At 32.0% G+C, this 20880-nt stretch overlaps 1 protein-coding gene across 1 annotated transcript; it reads right to left on the reverse strand.

The window, feature by feature from the left end:
- Positions 1-19678: 19678 nt before the first annotated feature.
- Positions 19679-20680, reverse strand: LOC149545929 (non-specific lipid transfer protein GPI-anchored 29-like). The gene is made up of 3 exons (XM_089793861.1): positions 20347-20680; positions 19814-19960; positions 19679-19710 (listed from the first exon to the last, which is right to left on the reverse strand). The coding sequence occupies exons 1-3, from the start codon at positions 20678-20680 to the stop codon at positions 19679-19681; spliced, it is 513 nt and encodes a 170-aa protein (XP_089649987.1).
- Between the last annotated feature and the right edge of the window lie 200 nt (positions 20681-20880).

The raw sequence follows: 20880 nt of genomic DNA on the forward strand, positions 1-20880 counted from the left end.
TATTGATGATACTAAAGACATCATTGAGGCTCTTTCCAATGAGCGTGTGGACCTAAAACAACCTTATTTTGGTACTTAAGAAGAAACTAAAACTAGGATTTCACTTGAGATTAAGATTCCTCAAATTTTGAAGAGAGGAATGAAGAAGGTAGGTAAGATTGAGAAGGAGAATATGAAATTTGGTTCCCCTCTTCTCCTCATAGAAGGTAAGGGTGATGACATTTTTGAAGAAGAAGAAGAAGAGGAATATAAAGATGAAGAAGAAAAGAAAAAAGAAAAAAAGAAACACATAAGAAAAAGGACAAATCTACATCAAGGGGAGTTACAAGGTCAACTCCTACTTTTACAACCATCAAACCCACCAAATCAAGGAATAAGCTCATAATTGAAGGTGAAGAAGAAGAGAAACATATATCATTCAAAAAGTCAAATCCAACCTTTGGAGAAAGACTAAATCAACTTAGAGAAGGTGGAGGTATGGAAGATTTCAAAATTCTTAAATATGAGACAAGATATAAAGAGGAGCAGATACAAATAGAAGAAGCCTTAGTAGAACAGGTAGCTAAATGGAAATACTCTCCAAGTGCATTAAGAACACAAGTTCTTGATATTCTACTTAAGGTAGTATCACATCAATGGGATAATGTAGTAATGGTTTCCAAGGATATCCATGATCAAACATTGAGGAAGTTATTGCCAAAGCTATTAGACAAAAAAGTGGAGGCATTGAAAAAGCATGAATAAAATTGATATCTTAAGCTCAGTGCATTCTTAATTCAATCAAAAGATAATGAATCTATTGTGCAATGGAATACAAATGGAAAAAAATTTATGGATTGAATGTTTTAAAGGCCATTGAGGAAGTAGTACAAATAGATGATGTGAATGATGATGAAGAGGATAGGGAAGATCAAATAGTTAGTGAGGATCTACATGAAATTCATGATATTGAAGATTTAGATCCAAAAAATATTGCAATAGAGGTAATGGCCTCCCTCCCTAACTCTTTGAGAAAATCCTTACTGACATCAAGCTCAATGAAGGATACATCTAAATCGTATACCATTGGGTTAAACATGATTCAACCAAGCACTCAATTGGTTGTTGGATTTTTCTTACTAAGTTCAAAGATGAGTATTGTTGCCATTACTTCATCTACTGAGCTATATGCTCCACTCACCTCAGAATCAAGTCACATTGAGTTACCACAAGGTATTGTAAGTACTTCTGCAATGGTTGTCGTTTCCCCAATCAATCATGTTGTTTCTATTGCAAGTGATTCCACACCAAGTGTAATGATAGTTGAAGACAAGCCTCAACTAAGCACTAAAGATATGAGTAAAGGTAAGGAAATCATTCCTTCACCTATTACAATGGATAAAGTAAAAGAGGTAGAAGTTTCTATTGATGAAGTTGACCTAGATGAAGAAATAATATTTCTTGATTGGAATCTCTATAATCTTACTCCTGATAAAATGGACACACTTGGAGAACTTTGGAAGAAAAAATCCAAACAATAGAAGCTTAGAGTAGAGAAGAAGAAAAGAAATCAAGTGCTGGAAGAAATTAATGGTATATTTCTTGATGCACTGAGTATTGAAATTATTGAAAATAACTCTTTCTTAGACCAACTTGTTGACATAGTCCATCAGTTCAATGAGGATTTGAATGGTCAAGAGAAACTATTGCACAGGGTGGAAAGAAAATTTTAGAATAAGGTTTTAAAAAATGTGGCACATAAGATTGCCATAGACCAACTAAAATTGTCGACTAGTCTTGTTTCTTTTGAAAGTATTGTTAATAATGTTGTTTACTTATTTGTAAAATTAAGTGATACCACACATTTTAGCACATAAATCAAAGAAAAGCTATCAAAGATTGATACTAATCTAAAGGAAAGTGCAAACCACTTGTCAATTGACCCCGAGTGCTAGCATAGGACATTTTGTTAAGATAAGGTATTTGACAGACTTGTAGGCTGATTTTTTGAGAGAAGCAAGAATTAGGGCTACACTATCAGATATTTAGAGTTTGATAATTCCAAACATGGATGTAATGCAAGAACACAATGTTCACACAAATCCATTAACTCATGATAATAAATTTTCTATTTCTAATCATATGATGGAGTTATCAACTAAAGTTTAGATAACTTTACATACTTCTAAAATTTTGGTAGAAAATTGGGACAAAACCATGTCTCTAATTTTGAAGGTACACAGTGATTTCCTATCACACTTTGGTATTATTATGTAAATATACAATTTTTGGAATTTGTGTCAAAAACAAGGTGGAAATATAGTTATACAATACATCATGTGAAGAGATTTATGTACAAGGAATCTGTGTATATAGAAAAGCTACAAAAACAATTTTGAAATATAAAAAAAGGAGTTAGTATCAGCCAAGTATCAACACAGTTTAAAAAACTAAGCTATAGACCTAGGTATATTGATAGAGGGATTTTTGACTCATAATTTTGAGAATTCAAATTATTTTGGTATGATAAGTGTTTTTTTCACTAATGCTAAAGGGGGAGATTGTTGACCTAATGGCTAAACTAGTTTTCAATTAGTTCCAAAAAACTTATTCATTTGGTTGGTTACAATTTTTTTGAGCACCACAGAGTTAACCTTACAATTAGAGTCAATTGAGCTAGTTAGGAAGTGTTAACCAAGTAGAGTATAAAGTAGCATTAATTGAGGAGAGTAGAAAGTAGTGTTGACGAAGCTGCAATAGTAACTGAGTTGTTGTAGTGTCAACTGAGCTCTTCAATGTTTTTCAATTCATCATTATTAATTGAGATCATGCCTACTCCTGAGTGCTCAATATGGACCAAGCATCAGTATTAACTAAGTGTCAAAGATTGCCAAGTTCACTATATTCTTGAGTATCTTTATATCACCTAAGTAATCTTTTGAACGTGTGTCAGCACTAAGCTGACTAGGTGAGAATTTTTTTACATGGTATTGTAGCCAACATCAAAAGAAAATTATTTGGATTGGTATAAATGTTAGGTATCTTTTCATATCCAAATGACTATGGAGCATAAGTATGAATGTGAATAAAAGATAAATATTAACTAAAAGATACAAGCAATATAAGAGGAAAAGAAGAGTCTCATCCATCACATTTAGGTGATCATTCTACATTAAAAGAATCTCATTCAAAAAACTGAGTTACATAGTAGAGATCAGCGATTGGTTCATCCTAATAGGTGCATCAGTCAAATCCTCTAATAAGGAAAACTTAACAATCTTATGCAGGATGGCCTAACTAAGTACATACTTCATTGTATTGTATAAATCCTTTTACAAGGTGGATCTAATAGTCCTTATTGCCCCTAATAGGGTAGATCACCAGAATTGATCAATTGTAACACTTAATAGGCCAACTTTATACTACAATACTAAAGCTTGTGGATATCAACCCCACCCTAATTTTTCTTTCTTTTTGGAAGGTTTCTGTGTTACCAAATATTTGTCAAGTGTTATGAATGTTTTATTGCTTTTAGTCTTTCACGCATGAATTTAGATCATATTAGTTTATGAAGGATTAAATGGTGAATTGAAGTAAAAGTTTTTTTGGTTCCTGATTCACCCCCTTCCCCCCTCTCCCCTCATTTTTCTAGCTTACTCTACATTTCCAAAAATATGTATGCATATGTAAAGATGGAATTCAAAATGAATAACACACATGGATTGATGATTAGTGGTTTAAAAATCAAGAAATTTCCTTTTTAGGGAAGAGAGTGATCTTCATATAGTTAATAGATTAGGATTAAGAGATATTCTTTGTGAAGAGATTGATCTTGATATTGTTATGAGGCCAGAATATTATTTAGATATTAAAACATATGCATATATGTCAAAGGCCTTAAGTAGAGAATATATCTTCTAGGAAGGAGCTTAAAGAGAGCACTTTATACAAGACACAAAAATAACCGATGGTCTAAGAACCCTCAAGGGGTTTATTTATGCCAACATAGAGACATCTTTAAGATCAAATTATGATAAAGGGTAAGTTAGTGAAATATAATTTATTATTGTATAAATTGTAACATTGGTTTTGAAGGTATTCTCATCGTAGCTAATGAGGAGACTATAAATCATCTTATGTGGCTCAATACTCTGGAACCATAAATTCCACATCTTCTCTTGCATGTAGATTGTTGAAAACAATTAGTTAATTTTGTATTCTCTTTGATGTTACATATGATGTCATATCATTGTTAATTAGTGTATGTTGAGTCCACTCAAGCATTGATGACTTTTTTCTGTGTCTACCAATAATTCCTATGTAAGCCAAGTTTAGAATTGAGTGTCTACCAAGTTCACTTAGGAGACAAAGGAAAATTTGAAGACAATGACTATTAACTGAGCTCACTTGGTTACCAAAGAGAATTCATAGAAGGTAGTGTCTATTGAGTTCACTCTAGAGACAAATCATGTTCGTATGAGAATTAGTTTTAACTAAGCTCACTTGGTTAACAAAGGAAAATCTATTTTGGCTAGTGTCTACCAAGCAAGGTCAGCTAACGGAGGATTTTCTTGTTTTGGCATATTGAGTTCAACTAATTTGTTTGCTGGTTCTAGCCAATTGAGGAGATGAATATTAAGTATTCTATGTTATATTCATCAAAACTTGACAATGTGTAAGATATAAATATAAGTTCATGTTGATGATTGAATGTGAGCAAGAGGATAGAAGATTTGAGGATGCTTAGAGGAAGAAAATTAGAAGGATAAGTAGAATATGCTTGTGGAGCTACAAAGATACATTTGATCAAAAAGGATCAAGCATTCAAGCTAGATTTTAGTTCTATAATTAGAAATTTAGTTGCATTAGAAATTAGGTCATATCATTGTTATTTTCTAACCATTATAGTAGTGATCTAAATCATTTAACAAAGTTAGCTTAACAACTATTTGTAAATCCTCTAACAAGGTGGTATTTCTAGATTGGAGTGTCTAAAGACCTCTGACAAGACCACTCCTAATAGGGTGATTAAATCATTTAATAGGGTCATACCTAACAATGTGTTTTGTAACCTGTAATAGGGTTTGCTCCTAATAGGGCTCAGTTTAGAAGAGTGAAAATCAATAACTAGTTGCAATTGGTTATTTTTCCCCAAAAAAATTTCCACATTAAATCTTGGTATCACTTGTGTTCATGCTATTTCTTTTATGTGTATAAAGTTAAGTTAAAATCATAGTTAATCACATTAAGATTAGTATATTTAGTTATTGCCATGTTATAGTTGATTCTTAGTGCTTGTTGAGTTGTAGTATTTTCTAGTGTTAATCAATTTCTTGTGTGTTTGTCGAGTAAGAAAATAATTTACAATTTAATCAAAGTTTATGTTTAATTTGTATTGTCATCTAAGGGATCTAGGATTTATTTTTTGGTAATAGATTCACCCCTCCCCTCTTAGTCACTCCTCTTACATTTCCAAAAAATGGTATTAGAGCTTTTGGTTTTGCAGAGAATGTTTCAAGGATCTAATCTAAAGATCATGATGTCTTATAGAAGAGAGATTCCCAATTTGAACAAAGATAACTTCAAGACATGGCTAGAAATCATGAGTTTAAACTTGGCAATGATTAGAGATTCAGGGATAAATAATTTAGATCTCAAATACAAGCCTCCTACTAGAACTATGACTGTTGAAGAAATAGTAGAGAAGAAGAGTCATCATATCATGATGATTGATATTTCTTCATATATCAACTATGCCAAATTTGATGAGGTCTATTAGGATTAAGCTTAGATAGAAATAACAGTTACATGCAAATATAAAAAATATCAGAGAATAATAGATTGCACAAAAGGGAATAGAAAACACCAAGATTTAACATGGTTCACACAGTCCTTGGGCTATGTCCACCAATAGCAAGTCCAATATTATTATTATCCAATGATTAGAATTTGAAATCGCTTACAACTCAATACTACTACAAGAAGCTACAATATCACCATTACATTATGAAATCCCTAACCCTAAGCCTTTTTATACAAGTTATTACTACTTACAGAATTAGGGCTAGAATAAGTCATCCAATAGAAAAAATAGCCCTATGGGGGTTTTAGCCCCTTGACCCCACCTTGTACTCTGATAGGGAGCACACCTAGGGAGTTACCCAAGGATCCTGTTGGGGCATTTTCCCTTGACCATATTTTGAGGGTGTCACCCCCAAATTTCCATAGAAATAATATGGGGAGAAAAATGTGTTAAATAAACCTCTGAGTTTGTTTAGTCTCCACATCACAAAAAACTTCCACTTCGAGATTGACCAGACTTCATAATAGTAACCCCCCACTTATAGACTTATCATAGCACTACTAGACCTATAACCCTCACTAGAATATCAAAACACCCTGGATTTTGTTGTTCTTTTATTTGATTTAGTCTAGAAGACCAACTAAAGCCAAAGAGGATTTCAACTTCTCCCTTGTTACTACCTTGATAAACACATCTATTTGATTATCATCTATATGCATCTTTTCTAGCTTTAACTATCATTCATCTAGAAATCGCCAAATGAAATGGTACTACAACTATATGTGTTTTGTCTTTGAATGTAGAGATAAATTCTTTGCAAGATGAATAACACTCTAACTATGTATAAACAAATAATTTTTCTTTTGAGGGGGTCTCAATTCTTCTAAGAAGAAATGAACCCATATCATCTCTTTGACTACCTTTCTAGCAGTGACATACTATCCCTTTGTAGTGGACAAATTTTAACCTTCTGCAATTAAGAAACCCAATTTACTAGTACCCCACTAATAGTAAATACATAACCTATAGTACTCCACCTAGTATCAACTCCTACCAAATTTAAGTCAACATAGCCGTGTAAATCTATAGTAAAGCCCCAAAAGTGTGAACAATTGCTAGATATACCTCTAAAATATCTGAGAATCCATGTAACTACATCCCAATGTCAAATCATCAATGACTCATACACCTGCTAACAATTCCCACTAAATGTACAATATCTGGCCTTGTACATACCATAGCATACATGAAGCTTCCTATAGCTAAAGCATAAGGTACCTTGGACATCTTATCCTCCTCTTCTTCTACCTTTGGACACATCTCCTTAGTCAACTTTGAAAGTCTAGGTAAAGGTGTGCTAATAGCCTTAGCACTCTCCATTGAGAAACATTGCAACACCTACACAATATAATGAGCCTGAGATAATGTCAATTTCTTGTTCTTCCTATCTTTGAAATTCTTCATACCAAGGATTTTTTTTACTTCCCTTAAATCCTTCATAGGAAATGCATGTGCTAACTGGTATTTCAGCTCCTTAATGTGCTCCATGTTAGACCTAACTATAAGCATATCATCAACATATAAACATAAAATAATGTAGTTGCCATCATCCAACTTCTTAAAATAAACATAATGATTTGAATGACACTTACTGTATCCATGCTCATGCATAAAATAATCAAATTTTAATACCATTATCAAGGTACTTGCTTCAAACCATATAAACTTCTCTTCAATTTGCACACTAAGTTCTCCTTACCTTTGATCTCAAATCCCTGTGGCTGCTCCATATAGATATCTTCATCCAAATCACCATGAAGAAAGGTTATTTTAACATCAAGCTACTCCAAATGCAAATCCTCAGTAGTCACATTACTTAAAACAATGGAACTAGAAGTCACTTTAACAATATGAGAGAACATCTCATTAAAATGAATGCCTTTTTTCTATGCAAATCCTTTTGCAACTAGCCTAGCCTTAAATCTTTTCTTAACTCCATCCTCTTCTTTTAACCTGTAAACCCATTTATCCCATAAATCCCTTTTACCTACAAGAAACTTGTATAAATCCCATGCCTTATTTTTCAGCAAAGAGTCCATTTCTTCTTTCGTTGTAAACTCCCACCAAATCTTTGCATCCACCTGCATAGCTTCATCATAACATTTAGGTTCACCAACATCAATAAGTAAAATTGAATGCAAAGAAGGAGAAAATCTTTCTAGAGATCTACTTAGTCTTCTTGATCACCTAACATTCATTGGTTTGTGTGGTATTTGTTGTCATAGTTGTTGAACATCATGAGAAATTGTTGGAACATCATCTTTTGGAGTATCATCTAGCACTACATAATCATCTTCTTTATTCTCATGTTGCTGCAATAGGTCTTTTTACAACATTTTCTCATTGAATATGACATCCCTACTTCTTATAATTTTACAATTTTTGAAATCCCAAAGCCTATAACCAAATTCATCAATGCCATATCCAACAAATACATATTTCTTTGATGTAACTTCTAGATTGATTCTATTTTCAAAATCTGTATGAGAAAATGTTGCACAACCAAACATCTTCATAAAAGAATAACTCACATTCTTACTACTCCATACTTCCTCTGGAATACCACAACCCAAAAGAGTAGAGAGAGCTCTATTAATCAAATATATAGTAGTATTGATAGCCTCTACCATAATGTTTAAGGGAAACCTAGAATACAACCTCATGCCTCCTGCACACTCCATTATAGTCCTTTTCATGCATTCAACCACTCCATTTTCTTGTGGAGTCCTTGGAATAGTCTTTTGTCTATTAATGCCATTAGTGAAGCAATAATCTTCAAATTCATGACTATAATACTCACCACCATTATCTGATTTGAGATGTTTTAATTTCTTATCAGTCTCATTTTCAACCAAGTCTTTCCATTTCTTAAAAGTTTGAAGGACATTAATTTTTTGTCTTAGAATATAAACCCATACTTTTCTAGTTGCATCATCAATAAATGTAACATAGAAATAATATCTACCAAGGGAAGATACCTGAGCTGGTCCCCATACATCTATATGCACAAGCTCTAATCTCTCACTTTTCTTTTCCTTCCCAGTCTTTACAAAACTCACTCTCTTTTATCTTCCATACACACAACTTTCATATAAATCCATATTAACACCTTTCAGACTTCGCAAAACTTTCTTTGAATGAAGTAATTTCGTAGATTTGTCACTCATGTGCCCAAGTCTATGGTGCCACAGCATTGTATCATAATCTACAACAATTATTTGTTCTCCTTGCTCAATTGTAGTAACTATTCTTGAACACTCATTTTTCTCTAAAACAATCAATGTAGAAGGAATAGTATGACCTGTAAAAATATATAAGGTGCCCACTTTCACACCTTTTGTAACTACAAGGGAACCTTTTGAAACCTTCCAATTTTTGTCATTAAAAATAACTACACAACCCTCATCACTGAGTTGTCCTGTTGAAATTAAATTCCTACTCAGGCTTAGAAAATGTCTTACCTCATGTAGTAGCCAATGATTCCCATTTTGCAACTTAATCTTATCTTTTCCCTTTTCAATAATATGATAGGGTTCATTATCCCCCAAATAAATAAGCCCAAAATCCCCTTGGACATACTCAATAAAATAACCTCTATGAGGTGTAGCATGAAATGAAGCACCATAATCTAAAACCCAAGAATCATCAATATTTTCTAGAGAAAAGAAAAGCATCCTCTTTGTATTTTTTACTTACCACATTTGGCTCCTTGTTCCCTTCTAGTTAATCTACTTCACTATTCTTTTGAGTCCAACAATCTTTCTTTGTATGCCTTGGTTGACCACAATAACAAGAATCTGTTAGTTCTCTAGATTGAGACCTCTGCCCTTTGACTTTCCTCTTGATTTCTAATGATTTCCTTAATTGTTTCCTCTCTCAGTCATTCTACATCTTGTTTTTGTGTTCAAGAAAATTCCTAATGTAGATCCATCAGAAGGTTTTCCTACAAGTTTCCTCACTTAGATTAACACCAATCACATCATCAAATTTTAAGGTATTAGATCTAGAAATAGAATTACTCACAACCATTACTGTATCATTCCATCTTTCAAGAAAAGAACACAAAATCAAGAGAGCTCTAATTTCTTCATCAAAATTAATACCCATAGAAGATAACTAACTAGTAATAGTAAGAAACTCATTTAAATGATCTGCAATAGATCCACCTTCTGTCATCTTCATATTAAATAAATAATTCATAAGAAATACCTTGTTTGAAGTGGAGGGCTTTTCATACAATTTTGGTAGGGTTTGCATGAACTCTTTTGTTACCATAATCAAAGTCTTCCAAGTGTCTTTCTGTCTAAAATCTCCTAGTCCTCGTCTATTATAGTTCCATATTCCTTGGGTTTTCCTTCCAATAGATTCCATAGGTCCTTCTAATAAATATAGTCCTCCATTTGCATCTTCCATAACTAAAACTTTTACCCATTAAACTTCTCCACCTTTAGCTCACCCTCATCTGTCATTGCTCCCACTCAACCATAAGGCTCACACTTAATCGTTAGACTTTCATGTAGAGGATATCTAAAAAAAATCAATGATAGTTAGAGCTAAAAAAAATGATGACCATCTAACTTTAATACCACTTGTTAGGATGAAACTCAAATAGACATAATAGTTACATGCAAATATAACCAATATCATGGAATATTAGATTGCACATAAGAGAATACATGACACCAAAATTTTACATGGTTCACCCAATCCTTGGGCTATGTCCACCAATATCAAGTGTATTATTATTATTATCTAGTGATTATAATTCACAATCCCTTACACCTTAGTACTACCACAAGAAGCTACAATATCAACATTACATTATGAAATCCATAACACTAAGCCTTTTTATACAATCTTTTTTTTCTTACAAAATTAGAGGTTGAATAAGTTGTCCAATAGGAAAAATAGCAACTAATGCCTTTTACAATATAATAGCATTTTTTTCCCCTTTACCATGTCTTTGAGGTGTTACCCCCAAATCCTTATAGAAATAATTTGGGGAGAAAATCACACTGAATAAATCTCTAAGTCAGATTAAACTCCACATCACAGGAGGGTCAAAGATTGTGGTACTGCTCATGAAATGTGGATCAAGCTAAAAGCCATCTATGGGGGAGATGAAAATATAAGTAGAGCCAAAGTAGAATGTCTTAGAGGAAATTTTGATTAGATGAAAATGAGAGAGGAGGAAAACACTGGAAAATCTGTTGAGAGAATCAAAGCCAATGTCGGTGCTATAAAAGCCTCTAGAGGAACAATTGAAGATGTAACAATGGTAAGCAAGGTAATCAAAACCCTTTTCCTATCTATGCAATCAAAATGCCTACTATTAAAGAGATGAGATGTGATCCAAATAACAATATAACTTTGGATGCTCTAGTTGCAAGATTGACTTCATTTGAACTAGATAACTATGATAATTATACTTCTAGTTATAGCAATCTTGAATTTGCATTTGAAGCTAATGTATCACTCAAGAAGAAAGCTAAAATTTTTGGAAGAAAACAATCTAAAAGTGAAGAGGAAGAAAGTTTGGAAAGTTATTTTGAAGCTAATAAAGCATTGCTTGCAAGAAGGTATCCCAGTGAAAAAAGAATGTACAAAGGTAAAATCCCTCTAATCTATTTCTCCTATGAAGAAGTTGGACACATTACTACAAGATGCCCAAATAGAGAAGACAAAGATGAAAATAAGCATAATAGGTACAAAGGAAAGAAGGATTTCAAGAACTTCAGGGACTTCAGGGACTAAAAGGAAAAAGGTAAGAAATCTTATTGTATGGCTAAAGATTCAGATAGTAGTGAAGATAATGAAATGGTTTATATTGTTGTAAAAGATGAATCTGATGATGAAGGAGATAAAATGACACTTATTTCTCATGTTAACAAATATGATATGTAGATTATTGATAATGGAAGCTCGCATGATATGACTGGTGACAAAACAAAGTTTTAACATATGGAACATTATGATGGTGGAAGTGTTAGATTTGGAAATAATGAACCTTGTTGCATAAAATAAAAAGGTTGTATTTCACTAATAAATGAACTTAGATGTGACAGTTCCTACTAGGTGGAAGGACTAAAGCATAATCTACTAAGTGTGGAACAATTGAATAACATTGAATTCAAGGTAGAATTCATGAATGGGAAGGCTAATAATTTAAAAAAGGTAACCTAATCTGCCTAAATCTTAGTGAAAGTTTGTGTTTTATTGCTCAAGTAGAAGAAAGATAATTATGGCATAAAAAGTTGTGCAATGTGAAATTTGGCAATTTGGTCAAGATACAAAAAATTTGAAGAGTGAGAGGTATTTGGAGAGGTATTTGGAGTCTGAGGAAACCTGATATTGGTCTATGCAAAAATTGTCAAATTGGTAAGATGGGAAAGACAAGTTTCAAAAGCAAGGACTATCATTTTGAAGAAGTTTTAGAGTTAGTTCCTACAAACTTATGTGAACCTATTGGAATAGAGAGTTATAGTGGAGATATGCATTTTATTCTATTTTTTCAATCATTATTCTAGGATTATGACTATAATGTATCTAAAAGTAAAATATAAAGCACTCCAAAAATTTAAGTGGTATCTAGAAAGAGTAGGGAAATAAACTAGAAAGAAGCTAAAGTGTTTGAGATTAGATAGAGGTGGTAAATTAATTTTCAGTGATTTCATTAAATTCTACATTGAAAGAGGAATTAAGAGACAAGTATTAGCCCCTAGTACACCTTGGAAAAATGGTATAGTAGAAAGAAGGAACAAATCCATCATGGATTGTGAAAGAAGCCTAATGGTAGAAAAGAGTGTTGCTATCAAATACTGGAAGGAAGCAATTAGTACTGCGGTGCATACCTTGAATAGAGTATAGTTGAAAAAAGACTCGAATAAAACTCCTTATGAACTATGGTATAGCAAAAGACCTAATGTAAGTTACTTTAAAGGATTTGGTACCAAATTTTATTTATTGAAAGAATCTAGAAAAGGTAAAGTTGATGTCAAAGGTGATGAACACATATTCCTAGGATTCTCCTATAGAAGTAAAGAATACAAATATTTCAATCTAACCACTCAAAAGATCATAGAAAGTGAAAATGTAAGAATTGATGAGTTTGTATAAAAGAGTGAAGATGAAAGAAAAAAATAACTTGAGGATTATAGAAGCTTTGTCTACTATAACCTAATATGTTGACAAATCTAATTGGAAGACATGAGCCTTCACCTATCAAGTCCCCAAAATATGCAAAAGCTAATAAGATACAAATAGTATAGCCCAAGTCATAGTTTTAAGGAACTAAGTCACAGTAAAAAACTATCAAGTTGTTCCTAGAGAAAACTAAGTCTGATGGAACAGAGTTACAGACAGTGGGACCCAAGCTTGATATAAAAGATCATGGTGAGATTAGTGGAATAGATTCTAAATCCAAAGTACTTATGTTAGCAAGATATTTAAAAATGTACCATACACCTAATTAGATCATTGGAAAAAAATCAAATGGAAAAAGGACAAGAAACAAATTGAAAGGTACATGTTTGCTTGCTAAATTTGAACCTAGATCAATAAAAGATGCTTTAGATAATGAAAATTGGATTGAACCAATGAATAAAGAAATAGATTAGATAGAAAGGAATAAGACTTGGACTCTTGTTCCTAGACCCAAGGATAAAAATGTGATTGGCACAAAGTGGGTTATCAAAAATAAACTGAATGAAGATGGAGAACTTTCAAGAAACAAAGCAAGGTTAGTTTGTAAAGATTACTCCTAAGAAGAAGGTATTGACTATGGTGAAACTTTTTCTCTTTTTATTAGATTAGAAGGTGTTAGGACTTTCCTAAAATATGTAGCATATAAATATTTCAAAGTTTATCAAATGGATGTGAAATCTACATTCTTGAATAGAATTCTTGAAGAGGAAGTTTGCATAGAACAACCTAAAGGTTTTGTGGATCCTAGGAAAAAGTGTATGATCTATAAATTGCACAAAGCATTGTATGGTCTCAAGAAAGCTCCTAGGGCTTTGTATGAAAGACTTCATAACTACTTGATAAATATTGGTTTTCAAAGAACAAATGATAACAATATCCTATACATCAAAGAAGGACTAGAAAAGAAAATTGTATTGGTAGAAATTTTTGTAGATGATACATTTTTTTACTAAAAATTATAACTTGTGCAAAGAATTTTTAGAAGAGATGAGTATAGAACTTGAGATGTCCATCTTTGGAGAAATAAAATTCTTTGTTGGATTGCAGATTCAATAGAAGAAAGATGGTGTCTACCTTACTCAGTATAAATATATCAAGGAGATACTAAAGAAATTTAGAATGGAAGATTCAAAGCCTATTAGAAAACCTATGTCTACTGGATATAATCTTTCTAAAAATGATGATTTTAAGGAGGTAGATTAGACTAGATATGGATGGATGATTGAAAAATTAGAGTACATTGACATACTAGGCCTGGCATTTCTATTATAGGTTGTATGGTGGCAAGATTCTCAACAAATCCTAAAGAAGATCATATGATGGTAATCAAAAGAATCATGAGGTAACTAAAGGGTACTAAAAATTATGGATTATGGTACAAGAAAGGAGGCAACTTAGAGTTATAAGCCCTCACTAATGCTGATTGGGCAGGGAGCATTAATGACATAAAATGCACCTATGGTAAGATTAGTCATTCCAATGTCACTTGATTTAAGTAACTAATAGGAGGTATGAAGATATAAATCAAGGATTCAATGATTATATTATATGATAACACTAGTGCAATCAACATATCAAAGAATCTAGTGATGCATACCAAAACCAAGCACAATGCTATAAAATATCATTTTCTAAGAGAATTGGTACAAGACAAGGAAGTAAGGTTGGAATATGTGAATATGAAAGAACAACTTGTAGACATATTCACCAAGCCATTACCTAAAGATGCAATTTTGTATCTATGAGGTAAGCTATTCGTTATTCCCATATTTGAAGCTCAATAAATGAAGTATTAGTGATGCATCAACCAAAGGATGCTGAAGATTAGTCAATTGATGCAGTATTGAAAAGGGCACATTGCATATGAATCAATACATAACATACATTGATATTCTCTAAATATTGTCTTTGGCATGAGATTGCAAAGAGGGGAAGTTTGTTGCTATCATTTAATAAACAATTTTATAAAGAGGGAGAGTAGAAAGAAGATGAACTTGTTATGATATAAAAAAGAAAGAGTTTTCTATTAAGAGAAGATGTTGAAGGTAGAGTTTGTAGATAGAGGGAGAAACTTGAGATAGAGGGAATTCACACTAATAGAGGGAGTTCTCATGGCTAAGAATCAAAATGAAACTAAAGATATGTTCCTTACTTTATTCTTGCTCTAAAATTTCACTGTATTATAGCATATGTTGCCATTAATTCTAGAGAAGGTGATTATTGGTACAATTGGTTAATTCTATATTGTCTTTGATGTTACACAAAATGTCATATCATTGCTAGTCAGTGTATTTCAAACCCACTTTGGCATTGAAGATAGTTTCGTATGTCTACCAAGAATTCCTATGTATGCCAAGTTTAGAAGTTACTATCTACCGAGTTCACTTGGGAGACAAGGGAAAGTTGGAAGATATTGAATGTTAACCAAGATCACTGAGTTACCAAAGAGAGTTTACAAAAGCAAATGTCTACAGATTTCACTTGGGAGAAAAAGCAAGTTGGCATGAGAACTAGTGTTAACCAAGCTCGCTTGGTTAATGAAAGAAAATCTATTTTGGTTAGTGTCTACCAAGCAAGGTTGGCTAATGAAGAATTTTTTATTTTGGCATATTGAGTTCAATTGATTTGTTTGTTAAATATAGCCAATTGAGGAGTTGAATATTAAGTATTCTAAGTTGCAGTCAAGCCAACTTGACAATGTGTAAGATATAAATATAAGGTCAAGTTGAGGATTGAATGTGAGTAAGAGGATAGAAAATTTGAAGATGCTTAGAAGAAGAAAATTAGAAGGATAAACAGAATATCCTTGTGGAGCTGCAAAGATACATTCAATTAGAAAAGATCAAGAATACAAGCTAGATTCAAGATCTATAATCAACAATTCAGTTGTATCAAAAATTGGGTCATCTCATGGTTACTTTCTAACCATTGTGGAAATGATCTAAATCACTTTAAAAAGTTGGCTTAGTAGCTAACAAGGTAGAATTTCTAGATTGAAGTGTCTAAAGACCTCTAATAAGACCACTCCTAACAAGGTGATTAAATCCTCTAATAGTGTCACACCTAATAGTGTGTTTTGTAACCTTTAATAGGGTTGGCTCCTAATAAGGCTAACTTTAGAAGAATGAAAAGTAGTAACTAGTTACAATTGGTGGTTTTTTCCAAATTGGGTTTCTACATTAAATCTTGGTGTCAATTGTCTTCATGTCATTTCTTTCATGTGTATGGAACTAAGATAAAATTATAGTTAGTCACATTAATATCAATATATTTAGTTATTTCCAAGTTATAGTTGATTCTCAATGCTTGTTGAGTTGTAGTGTTTGCTAGTGTTAAACAAGTGCTTTTGTGTTTGTTGAGTAACATCATAATACTATTTAAGTAGAATTTATTTTAAATTTATATTTTTATCCAAGAGAGCTATGATTTCTTTTGTGGTAACTAATTCACCCCTTCCCTCTCAGTTACTCCTCTTCTATTTCCAATTTTAGATATCTAGTACACATATCAATTAGAATCAAATTTATTTTCTAACTACAATGCATTATTTAGGCTATGCATTTCTTTCAATTGTGTCAACTACCTATTAAGACAAATTTCCATGTTCCAAACCATGAGCTTTATGTGTGGTAGGATGAACATAAAAATTGTTGTTAAATTTTTTGATGAATATAGATCATTAGGCAATAGTTCTCTGCCAATGTAGAACTAACTTTATGTATTGAACTACCCTTTTCCATCTCCCATTATTAATTCAATTAAAATATATTAACACATTAACCTATCACCTGTAAAAAAATGTATGCCACCATGCATGGGTTATATAAACTTATTTACTGCAATACAAGGCATAGGTCTTTGTACAAGGGAGAGATCTAGGTACAATGTCATAGAGATCAAACCACTGATGTATGAAGAAAAGACATTGGTAAGTATCTTGTACTTCTACATTCTATCTAAAAATTCTTGCAACTGATAATCTCTATCTCTGTTTTTGTCTAACCTTATTCATTTGGGGCCCATTTGGTAGCATGGATTAGACTGGAATAGGCATTTGTAAATATCCAAATTTTAAATCTTAAATTTGAGTGCACAAAATATGAGTTGAGAATAGGAATACATACTTTGACATTGTCCTCGATGAGCATTTTTTATTCCACTTAAATAGGTAGAATAGAAAATTCCCATCCCTATTCCCATTTTCCTTTGACAATTTAATAAAAATTTCAAATCAACTATTATGATAGAGATTGCAGGTTGCATAAATATGTAATTTTGGATGAAGATCATTCATTTTCTATATCACCAGTTTGTCTATCGTGATAAACATCTTCTTCTCGTGGTAAAAAATCTTAGCTTTAGAATGAAGTCACGCTTCTATAGTGTTGTGCTTTACAGACCTGGCAGCGATTTCAATGTGTCATAATGTTGAAGGTCTTATTTTCGCATTCTCTAATTACGCACAAAAAACCAACAGAGGCAGAAAATTTGATCAAGAGATCAAGACCAGTGAAGCATTTGAAATTATGTTGGATGTGGATACTGCAAAGGTGGAAATGGGAAGATTAGAGGAGACACTCATCAGGGAAGTTATGTATATACAAGGGATGATCAGGCCATTTTCAAAGATTGGGATAATGCTGACTAAAGGCACAATACTCCACACATGGAAAGATCGCACCTGACTGTATTATTTTCTTTCATCTTTCCAGCGTTGAAATAGGGCTTTTCTGCACATGAATGATTTCAATAAAAGGGGATTTGTGAAATGAATGTGAAAGTGAATCGGGTATACCAGTTCATAGCTTTTTATTGTTGTAATGAAGATCTGAGGAATTAATTTTGATGACATGAAGAGTACCCAAAGAATGAGCACAATTCAAACTAGATCATCCATTCTCTGTACAAACTCAACTTCAATTTTTAAATCAATTTTTAATTTCATTTTGTACAACCAAATAGGCTCTGAAATAACAAATGCAAGAATGACAAATTTATAATAGGAGATGCCTATTCCTAGTTCCTATTCCCATGGCCAAATAGGCCCTTAATGATTTCACTTCTCATACAATTTTATGTTATTGGGAAGATCACTAATATCCATAATCCTTTATCATGACCACAATTTCAGATATTATAAATAACTAAATTTTGATTTAAGATCTTCCATGTTTTAAATGACTTCATACTAATAATTATGCTTCTCATAAGTGTTACATTAAGAGATGGATTTTTAGTTATCTGATTTGTATAATCACTTTATCAATTTTGAATTAATATAGTCTAAGTAGATATTAGATGTAACTTAGATAAGAACTAGCCAGGAAAGTACTAAATTTCTCAAAGCACCAACACTAAATAATATATTTTTTCAAAAATAAGATTATACTAATTTTTTAAAAATTGTATACTAATTATTTTTTATTACAAAATTAAGTTTCTATACAAGATAGTTATAAGAAGCCAATCAAATTTTCTAATTTATGATTTATTTTCTTACAAATATATCAACAAGATTTGTTCAAAGTAGTCTTCACATTTGCATCCTTTTGATTTTGTTTTTAATATTAAATTTTTGCTTTTGATATTAAATATTTCCAAGATGGAATATTTTTCCAATATCAAGTGGCCTCAAAAAATGATCAACACATTTAATGTATGTACACTTGAATTTTGTAAATAATATATTATAAATTATATCACTTATGCAAAGTATATAAAATATCATTGTCAACAATATAATGATTTGCTTAAGTCATGTCATATGTTACTTGATCTTTAAGAATTATTTCTTTAACTCAATGGATCAATATAAAATAAAAGTTATGACTTCTATCATTTAATCAAAATTACTTACTCTCAATTATAAACAAAAAAATTCTTAATTCTAAAATTATAGCCTAAATTAATGATCTTGAATTATAATCTACAATTTCAAAAGAAAAAAAAAAAAAAAAAACTATTCAATCTCAATATCCTAATTTTTGTAGTGTAATAATCAACATATTCCATTCAATTCTCTTCTAAAGTATCCAAATTTTGAAACACACATTAATAAATAAATACATTTTTACATTTTCCAAATCTCTTAACATAATACTAGTTAATTAAAGTAGATATCTAGAATATTTCCATTCAAAAGATCAAGAAATACTAACTTGGGACAATTTTTTTTATGTTATATTATAATTATTAAATATTAATACTTTGAAAAATAAATGATTTATTATTGAAATAATTAAAATGAATGATACTTTATTCCGACCAATGCCATTGCACTGAAACGTTTACTATCATTATCAATTATCTATGAACACTACAGATATAGGGCGGAGAAATCTAATTGAATGTTAAATTCTGTAACCATTATTTGATAATTTGTAGACATGGTAATTTAGCATCTGTATAAAAACTGGCTGTTCTAAAATGAGCAGAGAAGCATAGTGAAATTCAATCCTTTATTTTAGTCCTCTCCATAGTTCACAACAAATATAGGGAAAAACTAATCTAGTAAACAATTTATTGTCCAAATTTTTCTCCAAACTACAGCCAACCAAACAATTTCTACCATAATTTCCAACTCACTAATACTAATGCCACCACCGCAATAATCGAAGCTAATGACGGTGCAAACTAATCACCACCACCTCTCCTACCAATGGTACCTGAAATAGAAAAGAAAATCCAAAAATAAGATCCTAAACAATAGACGAAACAGTCATAAAACATTCTACATATAGCCATTCACGAATATTTGAGAAATCTTACCGGATGGAATGATGTAGTTCTTAGATACCAATTTTCTCAAAGAGGGAGCTGGTGCTGGAGAAAAAGGAAATGCTCGCATAACTGGAGCAGGCGCCACAGCTGGAAGTGGTGGCAAAGGCCATTTAGCTCCCACAGGTGGAGCTCCATCTAGTAAAAGAAACAAATGAAAATGAAAAATTAGATCAAGCTGACATTTGTTATTCCATTCTTTATATATAATCTTTTATCATTTTACTAGGCGCTGGTTAATCTTTAGACAAAATGTACCAAACATACATTTTTTTCAGATTGAAGAAAACACAGCTAAATTTTTCCAAAATTTTTGTTGTTTTCGATCACAAAATATACAGATATAAAGATCAAATGCTAATTTTTTTTTTAAAAATCATTTTTTAAAATTTAGTCAATACTACAATTTATAAAAAGGATAGTCACATCCTACTTACGTACTATGGCCCTCCTTAACTGTTAATTCAAAGAGAGTAACCCTATAACCCTATATGTATCTTTGCCCTGTATAACAGAATACTGACTTTCAAGTTCAATAGAAATTCGTGTACCATAATCATTATCACTGCAGACGCCTGGAAATGGGGTCGCGCATTGCATGATAAGATCTGACGCCTTATCACTGTCGTTTAACACCGGACAGAAACAGATTGGGTCGGTAAAAATAACGTTAGAAAAGGCTTCGCAACACTCTGGAGTTGGGGATGTATCATTGCCTTCAAGGAAGCCTTTGCAGGGAGCCATGGTAGAAATCAGAGTATCACATTCTTCTGACTGTGAAGCCACGTCACCGGCGCCGACTAAAACCAGTATGGTAATGAATGCGATTGCTGGCTCTGCTTTCGCCATGAATGTCATCGCGGTAAATATTCACTGGTAGACCAAAAGGATAAAAAGCTCTGGAAACGAAAAAGAACCGAGAGCTTTGAGTATCCCAATTTTGATAGCTTGTTAAGGAGAAATTTTAAAGGACCCGGAAGTCCTACTTCGAGTTAGCTGTAAACAGATTTTTCAAAGAGCTCTCGGGATAATCAATCTCGATCGTTTCATTTGGGCGA

Source organism: Cupressus sempervirens, chromosome 7 (assembly GCF_028749045.1).
Source record: "Cupressus sempervirens isolate cs-2001-9-10 chromosome 7, ASM2874904v1, whole genome shotgun sequence".
In the NCBI taxonomy this organism is placed as follows: Eukaryota; Viridiplantae; Streptophyta; class Pinopsida; order Cupressales; family Cupressaceae; genus Cupressus; species Cupressus sempervirens.